The 22096-nt window shown below is 33.9% G+C and overlaps 1 protein-coding gene across 1 annotated transcript; it reads left to right on the forward strand.

Moving 5' to 3' along the window:
- The first annotated feature begins 1471 nt into the window (after positions 1-1471).
- On the forward strand, positions 1472-2853 carry LOC111394281 (putative cyclin-D6-1). Its single transcript, XM_023020035.1, has 6 exons — positions 1472-1645; positions 1732-1818; positions 1893-2000; positions 2078-2285; positions 2390-2529; positions 2608-2853. Exons 1-6 carry the CDS (start codon positions 1472-1474, stop codon positions 2851-2853), a joined length of 963 nt encoding a protein of 320 aa, XP_022875803.1.
- Positions 2854-22096: the final 19243 nt, after the last annotated feature.

Raw genomic sequence — 22096 nt, forward strand, 5'->3', positions numbered from 1 at the left:
TCCACTCACAAAACTATGTACGCCAAAGTCAATTCGATTGGTACGCTGTTTTGATATCCGTATCGCCGCCTAGAGATAAGAATGGGCTGAGCCGAGAACTCGGGCTCGGACTCGTGGCTCATTTTTCACGAGCCGAGCTCGGCTCGGCCCACGAGCGGCTCGCGAGCTCGTGAATTTTTTTATTTATTTATTTTGCAAATGTTTCAAATTTTATTTTTTTCCACATTTTTGGCGAGCTCGACGAGCCGAGCGGGACCCCCTGCTCGGCTCAAACTCGGGCTCGTCATTTGAGAAGCCTGAGCAGCCCACGAGCCGAGCCGGCTCGGCTCAATTGACATCCCTATCGCCGCCTGAAATATAATATAATTTTTAAATTAACAATTAATTAATTTAAGTAATTTCAATAATTAAATAGGCGATTTCTAAAGTCTCTTTAATTACTAAAATTAATTTTTCTTTCATTTTACTCAATTTCATAGTTTACTACACTTAACCCCTTCAATAAAATAAAATTTAACCTAACAATCTAACAACTATAAAATCAAACATAACTTAACAATAAGTAACTTTTTACTTACCTTTCAAAATTGAGAAATTCAAACCTAATAGGATAGAGCACTTAATTCCTAACACATTGGCAAAATTTTCCTTTTTTTTCCTTCTTTTTCTTCTTCTTTTCCCTTTTTCTTCCTTCTCTTTTTCCCGATATACTATATTTTATTTTATTTTTTTTGTTTGACTTTTTTTTTTAAAATTAATGTATTACATTTATTCAATCCCTAGAAGTGGCGAGTCTAGAAGGAACAAGAAGCTTAAAAATATATTATATTCGATGTAAGATTAGGGAAAGTATGACCAGATCATATAAAGAATAGATTTTCAAGATTTTGCAAAATCAGGATAAATTTTCTCTTTTTGCGCCGTCAGCTAGAGTTGAGGTAGAGCTCCTCCAAAGTTCGAAGTTTGTAATACGTTTATTCGTTTTCAATAAAACATGCCACTTATTATAAGTTCAAATAAAAAATAAAAAAAAAATGTACAGCTGATACGGTGAAAAAACGTGTACAGTGTAGATTCAAAGTCGTAAGGTATGCTGTAAAAGCATTATAGCGAATACATAAACGGGAGGCTTATGACAAGTTTAGAGATCTCTCCATTATTTAAAAAAAAAAAAAAAATTGTAAAGCTGAACATATTGCCGCCACATCTTCTGTCTGGCATGCCACATGGTTGGGAAACTTGCTTTAAGAAATTGGAGTCACGTAAGAGGAAGCAACAGAGAATAATGTGGAGTTATTTAAAATTTAACCGTTAAAACTCAATTACCAAACTAACTGCCCAGAAACGGACTGAGTATACAAATTTACACAGAATCAATCGCAATCGATACTACAAAGTCTTTCTAGAAAATAGTCCGCATAACAAAGAATCAAATTCAGAAGAACCAATAAGGATAGTTTCACAAGAAAATATGGAAGAAATTTTCTTACCCTATGATATCTACTACAATCTAATTTCAAGAAATGACAATGATTCTTTCAGCAAACTCTTCAGTGCCGAAAAGGAATTCATGCCGAACCCAATATATGCTCGAACAACACTGTACCGTGCATTTCGCGGAGTCGCCATTACATTCATGGAGCTCGTTAGTAACACTAACTAACTATTGTATCTTGAAAATATTCTTAAATGTATATATTAATGATGAATTCTTCTGATTAATTCTTGAAGAACTCCGTATGTGAGAAGTTTGATGCATTCATACCTTACCTGGCGATGACCTACGTTGATCGTTTCGTTTCAGCCCGTGATATCCCGGTAAAAGTAGAATCATTTTCTTGATCTTCACTTTCATGATGAACTTAGAGTGATTCTTGAATTTTCTGATACAGAATGTGATTCCAGGATCTAGATCAAAAAACATTTTTCTTTTCTTGACCTGCTGCCTCAGCATAGCTTCGAAGATGAGGAATGACAATTTCAAAATCGCGAAAATTCTGGTGATTAAATTAACTTCAAGTCTGATTTTATTGGTTTTTTATTTTTATTCGCGAAGTATTGATATTTATGAACACAGCAATTGCGGAAGCCTATGCTAAAGTACGAAACGAAGGACGCGTTTCAAATGGAGTGCGCCATCTGCGAAGGACTGCAATGGAAAATGCGATCTCTAACTCCAATTTGCTTCGTGGACTACTTCATCGATTTCCTCCGGTGCCGGTCACCTGTACATCCGTTCGTCCCTCGCCGTTCCGTTCATCATACCATTATCAAATCTCAAGGAGGTTCACTTTTCTTTCTATAATTTGAAAACTTTCTCTAATTTTCCCTTTTAAGTTCTGAACTTTTCCAAGAAAAGACATAAATATTTTTTAATCTTTAACTGCAGTTATAAAACTCACGAAGTACAGGCCATCGCATGTGGCAGCTTCAGCTGTTCTGACTGCTTCCTTTAGGCTATATCCCGAGAACTATGATGAGTTCAAACAACTTATTTTATCTTCTGAACACATTTGCATGAACTGCATGGTAATTTATTAATCTACAGTTACTCCAATTTCAATACAATTTAGTTTGCCAAAATAATTTGTGGAAATATACGTGTAGGAAGAGGCGTCAAAATGCATTGAGATGGTAGAGCAAATGTGTGAGACAGGTCCATCTGAGGCAATGGTGACCGAGAAAAACTCCAGCTCATCTGCAGATCCGTCTAGCGTCATGACGAGTAGCGTAGATGAAATCCCACGGGATCGAGATGGGCTAATGGATTTCAAGCTGGATTGGACAGCGGTGAGTTCGAGGATTAGCCAGAGCCGCCAAGTATTTCCCAATCCCAGGAAAATTAAGCAGTGAAAAACCCTTATTGCTTAAGAGTTATGCCATTTTACTAGATTATTTTATCAGAATCAGATTGTCAGAATGAGTTGGCAAATTGTGATTGTATGATTCGAAAATATTTTTGGCCCAACTATCAATGAAATGCTGCCATGTGTTAATCGAGGGCACAATTCTATACAATTCTGGTAAAATCAATCGAGTAATGAAGCATAACTCAATTCTTAGTTTTGTCTTTATAACAAAAAAATAATACTAGATATGTTGGACTAATGAAATTTTGCGTTCATACACCCACTTGAGCTATTGTTTCAATTTGCTTCATAAGCTCGGATCGGGGTTGATGTAACAATGGCATGGACATAACACAAGTCAATTAAGAAATGAGGCCTTGAAGACTACTTAATTGGTGTAGAGGCTGATATAATGATGGCGAAGACAGTTTATACTTGCATGACACAATCCAAATCTAACACAACTTTGCTAAAAGCAAGTTTTAAAGTTATTTATGGACCGATGAAAACCAATTTTCCCAAAGGATATGGACAAAAAGCGATGATTTTGTATTTTTCATTTTAAAACGACTATTGTACATTTTGGCCTTGAAAAACACTTCAACTTGTTCATCCATCTGTATTGAAATATTCAAAAACTTGCGCTTAAAATACATAAAATGTCAATTTTCCAAGGACGTATATTTAGAGAGTATTTCTTTGGGCGTCCCATTCTCTATGAGCATCAATAATCTAATTAGAAATTTAATATCATCCTAAAACCTTGATGATAACTTATTCCAAGACTTGAATAAAGAAATTAGCTGGTTGAATCTTTCGGTTGACTTTCCCAATTCATTTGTAATTGTTCAAATGATTTGACTTCATCTTAGTAGAATCTAAAACGCATGTTTGAAGCTCATTTTTCCCCATTCTCTCATTCTTCTATAGTATGGATTCAGAAAAAACCTGCCAACCATTTAAAACCGTGTTAGATGTGTAAAAAGTATTGATACAGCCGTTGAGATTGTTGGACAAAACTGCCCTTAGCTGGTCATTGACATTTGCTTAACTGCCCTCCACATTATTAACCCTATGAGACTTCCAACTCTCTCCGTCACTTGCGACTTTCCCAATTGGCTCTCCCTACGATAAATTGGTTTCCACATTCGGCCATTTAGCACCGCATCTCCGTTCATATTTCTAGAATTCATGCCGGACATCCCCTCCCTCCACCTCCTCTCCACTAAGCTTGGTGTTGACCTCAATCTTTATCCACGCCTCAGTTTTCCTCTGGCTATCGCAGCAACGACGTGAACACCTCGAAAATGACGAACGATGGATCTCATGGGTTCTATTACCCCGATCACATGGTGAGCAGTTTCATCCCTGATTTTCCTCCGTTCGACTATTCATGTGGTCTGATTTCCTTTGCCCATGCTTCGAAGTGTGCCCTCTTGCAACATTTTGTTGAAATTTCTCGTGAATTTGTTTCCGGCTTGTGTAATTATTTTCATATTTTTAATTTTTGTAATGACTGTTTTGTTGTAGTTTGCTTGTTTCTCATGAATTTGTTTTAGGATTGCGTAATTGATTCTTGACTTATTAGTGTTCGAATTCTTAAGTAGAATTTCGTGTTTTCTGTTTTGAGGTTATAGACTTTGTTGTTTGGTGTGCATTATCATGGTTAAAAAAAGGCAGTATTTCAGATACAAAGAACCGCATATGTTCCTTTTTGAGACGTTGTTGCAAATTTTCTGTTTACAGCACTATAGTATGGGCTCGCCAGAGCGTTTCGACTATCCATCACAGTACCCGTATGAGCCTTAGCCTGTGGTTCGTAAGACTGCAAGATGGGACCCGATGGAGCATAGAATCTTCATTGACGTATGCGAAATTGTCATTGCCGAAGGGCATCGACGCGGTAAATGCTTTTCGACTACGGGCTGGCAACGTATCCATGAGTTGTTCAATAGTAGAGCTGGGAAGGACTGGACCATATCTCAACTTAAGAACTACTGGGGTAAACTGTGAATGGAGCACAAGCATCTCTTCGAGCTGCTAAAATCCAGTGGCATTCAATACCAGTCGAAAATCGGTAGAATCATTGGCCCCGAGCACTTATGGGAAGCAAAAATCAAGGTACACAATAAGACTCCCCCTCATGGTTTCGCAGCTTACTGACTTTTACAAACAGAAGATGTGAATGTGTTAAAGTAATGTACTGGAGCAATACCAATACAAGTTCGATAACAAACATCAACTTTAATAATGACAAATTTTAAGTTTGGCATATATGTTGGCAATAGAATACTTATTTGTAGTTTGGGTGCATTCACTTACTTATTTGTAGTTTGGTTCAATTCACTTGATGCTCTTCTAGTGTTACTAACATAAGCTTTGATTGAAATCTGGAGTTCAATTTTGTCGACTACAGACATATAAATAAACTTATTTGTTATGTAATAATTTTAAAGTTTATGATCAACTCGATCAACATGACCTTTGGTCTTGAAGATATTTGCTTAACCTTTCTAGGTCGTTGCTTACATAAAACTTTAACATATGTGGGAACAAATAAAAACTAAAATGGGCTAATGGAGTTAAATGATGCATAATGTACTTTTGTAATGTGATGAAATTCAATTCTTCAAATCATACATATGTCCATGAGATGAATTGATGGCCCTTTCATCACGTCTGCTGAGTTATATGATGCCTTCAGCTTCATTTTCTTTGTGATACAAAATGGCTTGGATCCAATGTGTCGATTTCGTCATAAAGCAAACTTTGTGATACCTTCATTTTGTTTACGTTATTTTTGCAAGACATACGTTTTTCTAGTACTGTCGTTGATGTGGATTGTTACCAACTATGTGCATTTTTCTTCTACTGTCACATAACACTACTTTTTCGTGTAATATGTCTCTTCAGGAAAAATGAAAATACGCAACGTACAAGAACATGAAGTGCAGTGATCTCTATGACACGTATGGGAAACTGTTTGGCGATGCGGACGATTCCACCAAATACGCATTATCCCCATCAAAGCTGTTGCAACGGGAATTTGATTTGGGGATAGATGACAAGTTGCCCATCAATGTAGAAAGTACAAATTCTAGTAACAGTCCGATCAACTATAGAGCGCACTCTTCCATGAACATATCCAGGAATCGCAGTAGAGATAAAAGGAAATGCAAACGCGAGAAGGACAAAGGAAAGAGGAAAAAATACGGTGCCAGTAAGTATTGGAACGGATCTTGCCTCGATTGCAAGATCGCATCAGAGAAATGACATGTCTATCGACAACTATATGAGCGAACTATTATCGTCAGGACATGTGGAGGAGGGGTCACCTCTCCATATGTTTGCTTTGTGGTTACTACGTGTGAAGGATAATCAAAATTCGTACCGTGCTGCCAAGGCACTTTTCCTGCAGTTTAAGTTTACTGAGTACTGTTTCGCGACAATCAATCATTCCCACGTAAGGGATAATTGAAAGTGGACCTATGTATACATTGTGGTTTGTATTTCTGCTGGTTATTCGTATTTTCCGTTCTCGTGTGATGGACATTTTATTTTTCATGTGCTTTTAGTTGCAAACAACTTGTGATTGTGAATTTTAGTGGAACTATTTTTGTTATCTGTTATCTTCCTTTATCTAGTACGAATGTCAACTATTGAACATTTCATGCATGATTGAGAATTTGGTGCTTTTGTAGGGAATATATTCCCTGCAAAAGCACGATACAGTATGTGGGGATTTGAAATGATGGGGAACATTGTCCAAGGGTTCATGAGTAGTCAAGTTTTTTTTATCTATAAATGAGTTAGGAGTCTCATTCAACTGCTCAAATGTAGAGATATTGGTAGGATGCCAAAGCTAGCATAAGAAACCTAAATAATATTTACCATTTCATACGATTGTTTGTACGGGCTGCCTTCCCGTTTGATATTCGGAGTCACTACCTTTGTACATTTATATCACCAACCATAAAATTGTATGTTCGTGGAGGCCCACTCAGCACTTACGTATACATTGGTAGCAACAATGGTGACATCAAGCATACGTCTGATTGGGATACGAGTCCTGATGAAGATGTCTTGCAGCAGTTGGAGGAGGACATAATCAAGTGGCTGGAGTATTGTGGAATTGCTGAGCGCATTGTGCGCGATTACTTGGCACCAAATACGGCTCGTTGGTATTTGTTTTCAACAACGCGATGCGGTCACATTTTCATGTTAAAGAACATGCACATTTATCCACAAACTTGTTTTTAGGAGTTCAGGATGTATTCTCTGATGTTTATGCACTTCACGCATATTCTGCGCGATGAGTACGACATTTTGAGCAACGCAAACATTGATGTATATGAGCAGGTCGGCATGTTCTTGTGTATACTGTGCACGAAAAAGGATATCGACATGTTCAAACTCTATTTGGGCATCGTTGTAGACCATATGTCATTATTTCAAAAAGGCCCTTCGGGCATATCTAGCATTCGGTGCGAAAATGGTAAAACTAGATCCGAGGTACAACGAAAGCGCAGCGCACCACCCTCTGGATCTAGAGCGCTATCCACTATTTCAGGATTGTATAAGTGCAATCGACGGTACACATGTGAGAGTTGTACTGCCAAGACATCAATGAGAGAATTTTATTGGTAGAAAAGGGATTCGAACACAAAATGTGTTGGCCGCATGTGATTTCAATCTTTGTTTCATGTTCGTATTGCCGATCCACACAAGGAACACACACAATAGTCGAATCTTGGCCCGAGTTGTGCATAGTCCAGAGGTCAATTTCTCGATTTCGGCGAATGAAAAATATTACCTTGTGGACTCAGGGTTCGCACACAGGCCGAGTATATGGCTCCTTAAAAGGGTTCTGACATTAGATACCATTTTCAACAATTTCACAATGTGGGAGATGGGCGACAATGTTGTTTTCGAAATGCACATGAACGGTTTAATTTCCATCACTCCTCGTGTCAAAACGTGATCGAAGGTGCGTTTGGTGTTTGGAAACAAAGGTGGAAGATTCTTGATCGGATGCCTGGTTACAGTATGCACATGCAAACTGCTGTGGTTGTGGCCATGATGGGAATAAACAATTTTTTTCGTAGGAGCGGGCGTATGGACGAGGGGTTTCGTAGAGCAGAAGAAGTGGACAATGAAAAAGTTGAAATAGAGCTACCAGACGAAGACGATGAAATGGCCGCCAAGCGATATGTAATAGCTGAGGACAATGTGTCGTGACAAGCATTACGCGATTATATGGCACAGGTGCTACGTTAGTAGTTTAGCGTCCATTCAATTGATATTTGTGTACGTAGTATGATTTGTAATTCTGCAAATCCTGTTGTTGTCGCTTGACACTTCACATTGTTTCCTCGTGTCTGAGCATCTAACATATGGTTCAATTCCTATTACGCTGTCGATGGAATGAAAATTGGTGTGTCTCGTGGACGGTAAAACACTATTGTGGTTGAAACATTGCAAGATAGTAGTTTACCGGCACCATTTAACAAACGGCATTGCAAAAATAAGTGATTTAAAAAATTTTATTTGTTGTAGTTGGCAACATTTAATGCACGTGGAAGTAGACTCAAGAAGTGGAAGGGCAAAAATGGAAAATAAATCATTCAAAGATTTGATTAAAAAATTCTACTGCATGTGCCACATGTATTGTCAGGAAAGATGTAAATTGTCTGACATCATTTGTATATAAAGTTGAAACAATGATAGCAAAAAATGGGTAAGAACGCAAGTGAATGGGGGCCAAACAAGCGCTAATTGTGGTAGAAACAGGGAGTTATTATCGGAAAGGATATTTATATTAGCAGGAATGATCTAATGCCTATCTTATGTTAAGTACGATAACGTGGATTTGAATTTTTAGGTAAGGATGTCAAACGGGCCGAGCGGCTTGTCGGCTCATCAAAACCCGGTTCGTGGGTGGCTCAAGCTCGTCATTTGCCGAGCAGGGGCTCAATCCAACGAGCCATTTTGACGAGCCCACGAGTCGAGATCATGGGCTCGTCAAAAAATATTAATTTTTTAAAAAAAATGTTCAAACTATGCAAATTTACCAAAAAAAATTTTAAAAATCACGAGCTCATGAGTCGTTCGTGAGCTTGGCCCGGCCCGCGAACTTGTGGCTCGTGAATTCACTAGCTCGTGGGTTGAGCTGAGCTCGCCCCCAAGAAACGAGCCGAGCTCAAGCTCGGCTTGTCTTCCATGAGCCACGAGCTCGGCTCGCCACAAGCTCGAGCCGAGCTAGTGGGTTAAAGGGCCGAGCCGACTCGGCTCGACCCATTGCCATCACTATGTTTAGGCTAAAGAGAAAAAAGGGTAACATTGCCAAAGAAGAAATAAATCAAGTGGAAAAAGATTTGGAAATAAATTATATTCAAAATAGGCATTAATTGATGAGATAGTATATTTCGGTTAATTTCTCCAATTGTCACAGAAGTTTTTAAGAAATTTCAACATGGTCACTAAAGTAATTTTCTTCATCTATAATTTTACGTGTCTTCAGCCCTTGTTTGGTATCGATTAAAATTTAGATTTTAATCTCAATTAAATTCAATAATTAATTTTAATCACACATTTCATGAATCTTACAACTTTTGAATCACATATTTCATCAACTTTTATCAAAATCTACTAAAAGTTGATCTTAGTCTCCATCAAACAACGCTTACATATCACATTCGACTGACTTCATATGTCATGCAAGATATTATTTTATTTTTCTTTAAAGGTTTACGTGTCTATAATAATCTAAAAATTTCGTGATAAGATCAGACTCCTCCTAAATTTTCAAGCATGGAACGGTTAATCATTTTGTATATGTATGGTACTTTGTATGTTTGGCTAAGTTTATAAGTTATAAAGTACACGGCAAACTAGTCATTACTATGACTACTTCTGCCTATTACCATGGTTACCCAATAAAGTTACTCGTGCAAAGTTGGGTTACAACGTGTGTTGGCAAAATCTAAATGATTAATTTTAAATAATTTAAAAATCCATTTTTGAAATGATTGGTGTAAACATGATTTTGTTATTCAACTTTGTCAAGCCGTCAGTAAGTGTAGCATAACTCCATGGTCACCAAAGTCATCTCCTCCGCCTCACCCTCATTCTCTCCTCATCATCTTCTTCTCGCCCCGCGGGGTACTTTTCACATTGCCCGAGTCAAAGAACAAGTTTTACACTTTGAACAATGTTTTTTCATTCACCACATTGTGCCTCTTGTGTTGAAAAAAGACAATTGTGCCCTTATTATGTTCTATAATTACAAAAACATGTTAATTCTTTGAAAGATAATAATACCCTTAAAAGTTTAAATAAATTCAATCACTTCCCCCACATAAATTTCAAAATCAATTTTGCTTATTAGTTTCTTCAATACAGTTAAAAAGAAATTTCCTCTTCCATCTGCAAGAATATTGAAATCTCACAAAATTATCAAAGGTTCAACAAAAAAAAATTACTCACAACTGGCACTCGAAATTGGTAAGTGTAAATACGTATTTTTAATTTCATTTTAGTTAAAATAGTACATTGTTTGAATCTTTAAATCTTATTTCGACAAAGGCAGATGAATTGTTACAATATTAAACACAGATTTTTTTTTAGCAAAAACGAAGAAAAAAATTCATCTGTATACATATTATTTCAGGAAAAATTCATAGTTGTTTATAAAATATATATTTGAATATTATTTCGTTGGAAAAATTCCAGCTGGCCCGGGAAACAGCCGGATGTTTCCAGCCGGCCCAGAACGTCCAGGCCTGGTGGAAACAGTCGGCCCGGACGTACTGAGCCGGCTGTTTCATCGGCCCCCTTTTTTATTTATTTTTGTAATTTATTTATTTTTTAATGTTTAAGATTTTATAATTTATTTGTTCATATTTAATGAATATTGTTTATTGAAGTAAATATTAATGAATATTTAATACTATTTGAAATAAATATTTTTGAAACAATTAAAATAATCAGTGAATTTTTATAAGTATAAAATTAAATTAGATATGAAATGAACAATTTAAAAAATTATATATTAATTCCTTATGTTTAATCTATTATTAATTTTTTTTTAATTTGTGACAGATATGAAATCAACATGTATCCCAATTTGTTACTTTGATAAATTTAAAAAGAATGAAAATGCTCAGTGGGAATGAAAATGGACGAGTGAAGTTTTTATAACAAGGAGTACATCGTTTATAAAAATGTACCATGATGTACAAAGCATCCTTAACGTTGATCACTTTTAGTACGATATGGAATTGAGATTTTTGTTTCATAAGCATTCAAGCATTCCGATTTCACCTATGAAAGTTACTTGTGAAGTGGAGATGAAGCATCTAATTAAATTGAACTAAGGCCGAAAGTCGACTCCTATTTGCGTAACTTTATTGAGGAAGAATGCCCCAGAGGGTGAACACAAAGTTTTCGATGAAGAGAATCGTAATGTAAACGATGTCAGGGATACAATTCAGATTGTTCGTGAAGATGACGTGGTTATTCCCGAGACCACTGCTACCCACCATTATCACACTATTACGCATAGAATTCCATCGGCAGTTGAAGAAAACGAAAATGAAAACGCATTTACAAACGAGGATTTGATTGCTTTATCCCCTAGGAGACATGAGTCGTGTGGGAGCTGAAAGGCCGGACTGAGTACACTGTATGACTCCCGATGATGAAGATGTGTATGTCGAACAACTATTCGAATCAAAGAAAGAATTGCAAGAAGCTGTGTACTGGATTGCTTTAAGGCATAACTTCGAGTTTGAAATAAAGAAATCAAAGAAGTCGACGTGCACAGTTATCTGCGTTGACGACAGTTACGATTGGCGTTTGCGAGCTACGAAAATGGACACGAATGAGTTCTTTGTAATTCGTAAGTATGCACGGGAACATAACGAAGTGGGTATTCATTGAAATGATCATAGGCAGGCTCGATCATGGTTCATTTGTTAAGAAATAATGCACAAGTTTCATGGGACATCATTAATGATGTTCGGCAAGAGTACGGGGTGGTCAAGAGCTATTAGAAGACTTGGAAAGCCAAACAAATGTGCATTGGATGACTTGATGGGTTCGACCGAGAAGAGTTATACTAAATTGACCAGGTATTTCATTGTTTAGGTGGTTATTTCTTTGTTATTTTAATTGTTAATTATTTTATTTCAATTGTTTATATAATTATGTAATTCAATTGTTTATTTAATTGAATTATTCATATTTCCGTTCATTTAATATTGAATAGATTATCTAAATTATGATTATTGTTTATTTACATTGGCCAGGTATTGCTATAACATGGGAAGAATTAATACTGGGTCGACATTTTTTATTGAGAAGGATGACGATGATCGCTTCAAGTATTTATTTATGGTTCTTGGACAATGCGTTCGAGAATTTCGAAATGCAATGCAACTCCTAATCCTAGTTGACTATACAACCCTTAAGACGAGATACGTGGGCAAGTTGAGTATTGCAACATGTCAAAATGCCAACTTCCAAATTTACCATCTTACGTTTCGCATAGTCAACGGAGAAAATGATCTAACGATGAGTTGGTTTTTCACAAAGTTGAGGGAAGTAATTAGGGATATCAAAAACCTTGCATTCGTAATCGATTGAGGGCAGTTAATAATAAATGGTATCATCGAAGTCTTCCTTGAGGCACATCATGATTATTGTATGTACCGTATACGGGGAAACCTAACGATCAGGTACCGAGGCAAGGGCATCGTTGCATTGTTTATGAGAGTTGCAGAGGCTTACAGTTTTGAAGAGTTTGAAAAGTTCATGGTCGAAATAGACAGTAAATCACATGCTGCATGCGAGTATCTAATAGAGATGTGGATCGAACATTAGGCACGATCACATTTTCCAGGACGTCGATACCACATGATGACGTCGAATAATGCAGAGTCGCTTAACACTTTATTCAAGAAAAATCGAGATTACCAATTCTCGCATTGATTGAGAACATTCGTGACAAGCTGCAACAGTGATTTCATGATCGACATGAGGAATCACAGAGTTGTACAAATGTGCTAACCCCGGTTCAGGAAGATAAACTCTTCAAGACTCTAGATGTGGGGAGAAAAGTATATGTAGAACCATTGGATCAATTTCGCTTCTCCGTGAGATGTACACGTAATTTCGAATACATCGTGGACTTGAATGATAACACATGCATGTGTAGACAGTTTCAGTTGGAGAATTTTTCGTGTACACATGTAGTGACATTGGCTATGCGTAGAAGATTTTCACCACACACCTTATGCAGTGCGTATTAAATGACTGACTATTGGAGAGTAGCGTATGCGGAGACAATATTTCTTGTACCAAACGAAGTCGAGTGGGAAGTTCTCGACCATATTCTCCCATTGAATAGCTTGTTGCCACCAGCAGTCGGACCACGTACTCTTGGACGTACATGTATGTTTAAAATATCATCTACTGAAAAGTTTCCCCAACCTCGTAAGTGCGGTGCAACATGGTATACTAGAAGATATTGTACAAGTCAGATTACTCTGCATGACAATGTAACATATGTGTAATTTTACATTTGTTAATAACTATTGGCAATGTAATTATTTATAACATTGAATTAATTATTTATGTATATTATTTATGTTAATTATTAGATTTAGTTTTTTATTTAAACATTTCATTCACTCGTTATCAATATTATTTATGTATATTATTTATGTTAATTATTTGAAATCGTAGTATTCGAATTTTTTTAGAGATACTGCGTTCTTCACAATACACACAAATATTATAAATAAACACACAAAATGTAAAATAAATAATTAACATTTTACATAAATAATTAACATTTTACAATTTTTTCCTAATTACAATGAATGAATGAAATGTACAATGTTTAAATAAACGTAAAAATATGTACAGTTAAAAGAAAAAAAATCATTCCTACTTATTTGTGGTAGAGAACCAAAGCTTGTTCAGTAAGCTAAAGGCACCAGGCACCAATTCCCATGAAGTTATGAATTGACAATTGACTGATTTGTAATAGAGAAAATTTGTACGAGCAAAAAAGTAAATAGTGATTTGATATCATTTTAATCATATATTTTTTTAATAAAAGAATATTAAACACAAATTAAAAAAATTTTCTTACTTTTTAACTACATATTTTCTATCAATACATTATTCAAAAATATGTTCTTATATTACTTATTTAATATTTAACTATTTATTTTACTATTAGTTACTAAATTAGTAAACAATAAATATTTAGATAAATAATAAAACATTTATATTAAGTATTTAAATAATTAACATTTTACAATTCTTTCGTAATTACAAATGAATGAATAAAATGTACAATGTTTAAATAAATGTAAAAATATGTACAATTACTTATGGATCCTCATTAAATTCAAACAAAACACATGTTAATTTATTTCTCCAATTTTATATCCATGCCTAGTTGATTGCATCAACCTTATGTGATACACTCAAAAATTTTATGTATTTGATGACGAATATGCCACAATCACCCTTACAATGAAACAATATTGTATTGGCACATCATCGTCTAGTTAGAACCTAAGTTGTAAATTAAAAAAATAAAATCACAAACACTTACAATATTTGATGCCTCACTGTCGTTGTGTCCCATGTGGTGGTCAGTCTCTCCTGCACAGTGATGTTCGCTCATCTAGTCATCATGGGAATGATCACAGACACCGACTCCAAATTTTGTTCGAGTTGACTTTGTGTCAGACATGAATGATCGGGGTCGTACACATACATAGTGGAGTCGGCGAATACGATCTCCACTACAATGTAGTAATGTTTCACGTACACTGGCATGTACAGATGCGTACAGCCCTCCCATAACTTTCCTCCGACACTCAACCACATCCATACGACCCACTTTATCATATATGCCGGCAGTGTGTACTCGTTACCAATAGCTTGGAGCGATTGGTACTCAATATCAACGGCACGGACGAACTTGGTGTTCAATATGAGTCGGCCAGGAATGTTGAATGATTTTGGATGTCTTTCAGCTCGATTTCGTAGCAAATCCATGGCCAAGTCGATGTGCTACATCAAGAAGCACCAATAAAAAAAGGAGTTATTCCATGAATTTGATTCAAAAATCAAAATTGAATATACATAATAAATAACAATATTTTAATTTCGCTTACATCATCGGCGAGCCAAGCCCCCAAAGTGGTGATGTCGTGGAACCACTTGTAAGCGTTTGAGATCGTCTTCTTAGCAATCGTGTGGCTGGCCCTGAAAAAATAAGAACAAAAATTTTAGTTACAAGAAGTATACATGTGTCAGCGTCTGCGTACTGTACTAATTCTATATAACACAAAACTTACCCGGGCCTAATTGCTCTCCACTCCGTCTTGAAGGCTTTCCACTTGACATGGTCCACCTTCCTGAATAAATTGGGGTGCGTCTCGTCGACGAACCTCCTCCTCTTCGCCTCCACGGTAAAGGAAGAAACGACATACTTTGATGGCACCCTCGGCCTCTTGCCAACCACCAGCTGCGGTACGCCAATAGCAAGCATCTCTTCTCTTCCCTCTCGGGGATCTCCATAGCCCCGACCATCTGAATCACCCCCTCGTGCGCTATCGGGACCACCTCCTTTGACACAAAGATTACGTCCGACGTGTCTAGCGTCCTTTCGGGTATCACCTCCACCATCAGTACCCTCTCCTCTCCCGGTACCCTCCGACATCGCCGAGTATCCCCTGTACGGGCACCCCCACCTCCTCGAGTATCCCCTCTACCTCGGGTGACGTCCTATCGGGTACCACCTCCACCTCCGGTACCCTCTCCTCCTCCGATACCCCCTCGGCATTCTCGGGTACCCCTTCCGCCTCCTCAGTCCCCATTGTGTCATTTAAAAATGAATCGAATGTAGCAACTGATAGCCACGATGAGTCAACATATCTCATCTGACTCCCTCCGCCCTGATAACCACCGACCCCTGCGTCATGATAGCCGCCAATCCCTCCGTCCTGATAGCTCCAGTCCTTCCGTCACCCCCTCCATCCCAGTACCGACCTGTCCCTCCTCCATCTCCTCCATCCCGATAGTCGCCCGTTCTACGCAGGCCTGCTATGTCGCTACGTATCTCTGCCACCTCAGCACGAAGGTCTCCTAACCCAACTCATAACATCGCCACATCATATCGTAACTCTGCCATGCCTCCAAACCCGGCTCGTAGCGTTGCGACATCATCCCGTAACTCTGCCATGTCTCCTCTCAACTTCTTCAGGAGTTCGAACAAATTAATCGTTGAAGCACCGTGACTAGGTGCAGGAGGTGATGCTGGACAGCCCTCCTAAAAAAATAACTGTTACAAAAGACTAACTTAACACAAAAATTGAACTATCGTCTGCCTACAAAAATATTCATTCAACAGCTTCCCGTTCTTCAGAACACGGGCTCTTGCCTCTTCTTCGTTCGTACATCGTAGTCTAGTGACGAGGGCAAACTCAAATATAGAGAACGTCGCTACCTTGTCCCCAAGATCAAAATGGAGGGCGTCTCCGTCTACTAACTTCAGCAACCGACAAAGCAGGGCATCTAGCAGTTACCTAGACCACTTAACATCACACAACGAATACAATGGCCATAAGCATGATCGACGTAATATATCCGCGTGCTCGTCATCCAACAAATCTAATACCAAAGTGAAGCTGGTAAAGTTACAATTCGACGTAACTTTACCAGGGATCTGTCTGATAGCGTCTTCCAGATGATATTCCATCCTACAAAATTTCAAATATTAGAACCCTATACAAATGATGTTCGATAAACCAAAATTTTTGTTGATAGGTAATTGATAAACAAAAATATTACAAAAATAAACTAACATACTGCTACTATATACAATAACCGATAACGAAATAAAGGAAACGAACGTAAATTACTATTTTTCGTATACTTAATTTGCTAATTTGATTGATATTTTAATTTCCTAATTCAATTGCTTATTTTTATTATTTGACAAATGTTTAAATATTTATTTACATTCTTTATGTATATTACTTATTTAATATTTAATTATTTTACTAACACTTATTTTGATCGTTTATTTTAATATTTTAATTGCTTATTTTAATTATTTTACTAACACTTAATTTAATTTTTATTTTTAATTAATGTTTAAAAACTTATTTTAATTCTTTATGCATATTGCTTATTTGATATTCAAAAATTTATTTTAATTGCTTTGCAAAAAATTAATTTGATTGATATTTTAATTTTCTAATTTAATTGTTTATTTTATTATTTTAAAAATGTTTAAATATTTATTTAAATTCTTTATGTATATTACTTATTTAATATTTAATTATTTTGCTAACACTTATTTTAATCGTTTATCTTAATATTTTTACTATTTATTTAATTATTTACTAACGCTTAATTTTATTTTTTATTTTTAATTAATGTTTATATACTTATTTTAATAAGTAATATACATAAAGAATTTAAATAAATATTTAAACATTTGTAAAATAATAAAAATAAGCAATTAAATTAGGAAATTAAAATATCAATCAAATTAATTTTTTACACAACAATTAAAATAAATTTAAATACTTATTTTAATTCTTTATGCATATAGCTTATTTCATATTTAAAATTTTATTTAATTTAATTACTTATTTTTATTATTTTACAAATATTTAAATATTTATTTAAATTCTTTATGTATATTACTTATTTAATATTTAATTATTTCTTTTAATTATTTTACTGACACTTATTTTGATCGTTTATTTTAATATTTTAATTGCTCATTTTAATTATTTTACTAATACTTAATTTAATTTTTTATTTTTAATTAATGTATAAATACTTATTTGAATTCTTTATGCATATTGCTTATTTCATATTCAAAAATTTATTTTAATTGCCTAGCAAAAAATTAATTTGATTGATATTTTAATTTCCTAATTTAATTTCTTATTTTTATTATTTTACAAATGTTTAAATATTTATTTAAATTCTTTATGTATATTACTTATTAAATATCTAATTATTTTACTAACACTTATTTTGATTGTTTATTTTAATTATTTTACTAACACTTAATCTAATTTTTTATTTTTAATTAATATTTAAATACTTATTTTAATTCTTTATGCATATAGCTTATTTCATATTTAAAATTTTATTTAATTTAATTACTTATTTTTATTATTTTACAAATGTTTAAATATTTATTTAAATTCTTTATGTATATTACTTATTTAATATTTAATTATTTATTTTAATTATTTTACTGACACTTATTTTGATCCTTTATTTTAATATTTTAATTGCTCATTTTAATTATTTTACTAATACTTAATTTAATTATTTTTTATTTTTAATTAATGTTTAAATACTTATTTGAATTCTTTATGCATATTGCTTATTTCATATTCAAAAATTTATTTTAATTGCCTAGCAAAAAATTAATTTGATTGATATTTTAATTTCCTAATTTAATTTCTTATTTTTACTATTTTATAGATGTTTAAATATTTATTTAAATTCTTTATGTATATTACTTATTGAATATTTAATTATTTCTTTTAATTATTTTACTAACACTTATTTTGATCATTTATTTTAATATTTTAATTGCTCATTTTAATTATTTTACTAACACTTAGTTTAATTTTTTTATTTTTAATTAATGTTTAAATACTTATTTTAATTCTTTATGCATATTTCTTATTTGATATTTAAAAATTTATTTTAATTGCTTTACAAAAAAATAATTTGATTGATATTTTAATTTTCAAATTTAATTGCTTATTTTTATTATTTTACAAATATTTAAATATTTATTTAAATTCTTTATGTATATTACTTATTTAATATTTCATTATTTCTATTAATTATTTTACTATTACTTAACATAAAATAAGTAATCAAACTAAATTAGCAAATAATAAATATTTAGATAAATAATAAAACATTTATATTTTGCATTTCAAAGAAATTTAAATACATAATATACATTAAAATTAAATAATTCAAATAAATAATTAAATATTAGACAACACAATATAATCAATTAAATTAAATAATTAACTTCAATAGTTAAAGGAAATAAATAAATACGTAATTAAAAAAATAAAATTGTCTGGACTGTCCGAGAACTGCCCAAATAACAGACGGCCCAGTTAACAACTGGACGCCAGATGTCTCCTTCGTGGAGATCACCGGAAAACTCCATTTTCGGTGATCTCCACTTCATTTTCCCCCTCCCAAACTATTATCCTTACCCAAATTTCATATTTAAACATTATACACAAGGATTTCTCAACACATGTATATAAAATCATGTTTTTTTTTCTTGTATCAAAAGCTTACCTTCTTCAGAGAGAAATGGTCAGTTGGGTCTCCTATTCTTTTTTTTTTTGTCGATGTTTGGGTCGACGGTGTTACAATAATTTTTCTCTTTTCTTACTCTGTTCTTGAAATGGTAAGGGTAAATTTGGATTTTTCTTAATTTTCAAAATTTTAAACATTTTTTTTTCTAATTTGTGAAAGGCCTCTTTGAAAAATGGTCGAGTCAACCGGCGAATGGTATCTATTTCCTCCTCTCCCCGCTGCCCTAGGGTTGGCAATGGGCCGAGCCGAGAATGCCACGAGCTCGTGGGCCGAGCCGAGTTTCGGCTCTTGGGCTTGCTTTTTTTTTTTTAATAAAAAATAGAGTTTTAAAAATAAAAAGTGTTAAAAAATACAAATAATTTAACGAAAACAAGTTTTTACTTTTTTTATTTATATCATATTGTAATTTGTAATACTTTTTATAAAGTATAAAATCTTTATATAATAAAACGAATTATTTTTTGAAATACATTTACAAAGAATATATTTTTTTGATTTCTTTTTAAAGTTAATAAAGAATAGAGTTTTAAAAATAAAAAGTGCTAAAAAATACAAATAATTTAACGAAAACAAGTTTTTTTTTTTTTTTATATCATATTGTAATTTGTAATACTTTTTATAAAGTATAAAATATTTATATAATGAAAACGAATTATTTTTTGAAATACATTTACAAAAAATATTTTTTTCTGATTTCTTTTTAAAGTTAATAAAATGTAAACCCTCTTCCTTTATCCGGGCTTGGGACCGGCTACATCAATCTTAAGTAGGCGGAGTTAAAAATTGTACACGAACTACTTGTTGTAACATGTACAATTTTTTAAAGAAAATTAAATTTAACGATTAAAAAATAAAAAAATTTGATTAATATAATTAAATCAAATATCACTTACCTGACGACATGCAATTTCAGCGTATTTATCTTGTAGTCGAAAATGAGCGTCCTGTCAATCCTTCACACACATTAACGCTTCCAAAACATCTTCTTTCAGTCGGCTCCTAATATAGGTCAAAATCCTTTTACCTGCACTAAAAGCAGACTCTGAAACAACAGTGCTAATCGGAGGTGTCAATAGATCTTTCGTAATTGCAGAAACAATTGGCCAACGTCTTTCATACTCTCGCCAGAATTCAATTACTTCTTCTGAAATTTTTTTAATTGTTTTGTCTGTTGGCATATTATGATTGAAATAATCAATTAATTCAGCAGACATCGCATTTTGAGTTTCGGCCGATGTTTGATGAGATGCATATGTAGACGACATGACACTAGATGAACACATTGCAGTTGCATCATATCTAAATGTATTAATGCCCTGAAATAAATTCATTATTTCCGCAGCATCTTCTTCAGTTTCAGCAGAAGGAGTAGGTGCAGCAGAGGGTACCCGACTAACATTCGCACCCATTCTTTCCGCATATTGACACGACCCGTTCCGAATCACCCTACTGGACCCGAAACGTGACGTGCGCCGATGATAGATGCTGACTAGATGTCAAATTTATCACCAAGGCTGACTATGAGTTATTTCAAAAAATGCAATAAAATCAAGTGCTTATATAAAATATAATGTGATGGGCCCAAAATATTTTCTTCGTGCTTCATTAATATGAATTATAACACTCAACATGTCTTGTAGCTCTCATTCCGAAATCATTAGGCTCTTCCAGCTAAAAAGAATCAATTTCCACTTGTAGGAAAAATTATGGAAAATATATGAGTTGATAACTCGATGAGTGGAGTATTTCGAAAATAATTATACTTTTTCAATTTTACATTTCTATTGAAAATCGAGTTCATATCATTTAGTAATTCACAAGATAACATCATGTAATTATAACCAAAAGTGAAATATTCACATAAGATCGTAAAATATCATCTCAAAATCATGATAAAACATCAGTTGATAATCATGTTATAATCTCATCACATCAAACGTGCTGAAAAATTCACCAAAAATGTACCTTCTGACTGAAATATGTAATCCGCCTCTCGAGTTAAGAACTTTCGTCACGGGCCTTTGGCCTCTCTGTGAACGAAAGTGGGTTTCAAAGACCTCTCAAAATCAATATTAGAACACGGCCAAGCCCCTCAGTGAACTATATGTACACGGTCGAGACCTCTTCATCCCCAATCCATGACCCCTCAGTGTAGTATAGAACACGGCCAAAGCCCCTCAGTGAACTAGAAGAAATATATAATCACAGGTACTTTTCTGGTCGATCTCAAAATCATATCTCATATTCCAATTCACAATGTAACGTATACAATCTTTGAAATCCCACATTTATCATAATAAAAGATATTTTCATAAAACCATGTAATTCGAACACATAATTGCATATACTTTAACAATAAACTTAATTTATAAATACTTTAAAAATATTTATATTTTTCCACTCACAATACTATGTTCGCAAAATCAACCCGGTTGGTAAGCTGTTCTAATGTCAGTATTTACGCCTGAAATACAATATAATTTTGAAATAAATAATTAATTATTTTAAGAAATTTCAATAATTAAATAGGCAATGCTCAAACTTAATCATTTCACGTTTGGGCAATTTCTACAGTTTCTTTAATAACTAAAACTAGTTTTTCTTTCATTTTATTTAATTTCATAGTTTATTATACTTAACCCTTTCAATAAAATTGAATTTAATCTAATAATCTAATAACTATAAAATCAAACATAACTTGACAATAAGTAACTTTTACTTACCTTTCAAAATTGAGGGATTCAAGCCTAATAATGTAGACCACTTAATTCCTAACACGTTGACAAAAATTTTCTATTTTTTCTTCTTCTTCTTCCCTTTTTTTTTTTTTTCCTCTCTTT

This window comes from Olea europaea, chromosome 5, assembly GCF_002742605.1.
Source record: "Olea europaea var. sylvestris chromosome 5, O_europaea_v1, whole genome shotgun sequence".
NCBI lineage: Eukaryota > Viridiplantae > Streptophyta > Magnoliopsida > Lamiales > Oleaceae > Olea > Olea europaea.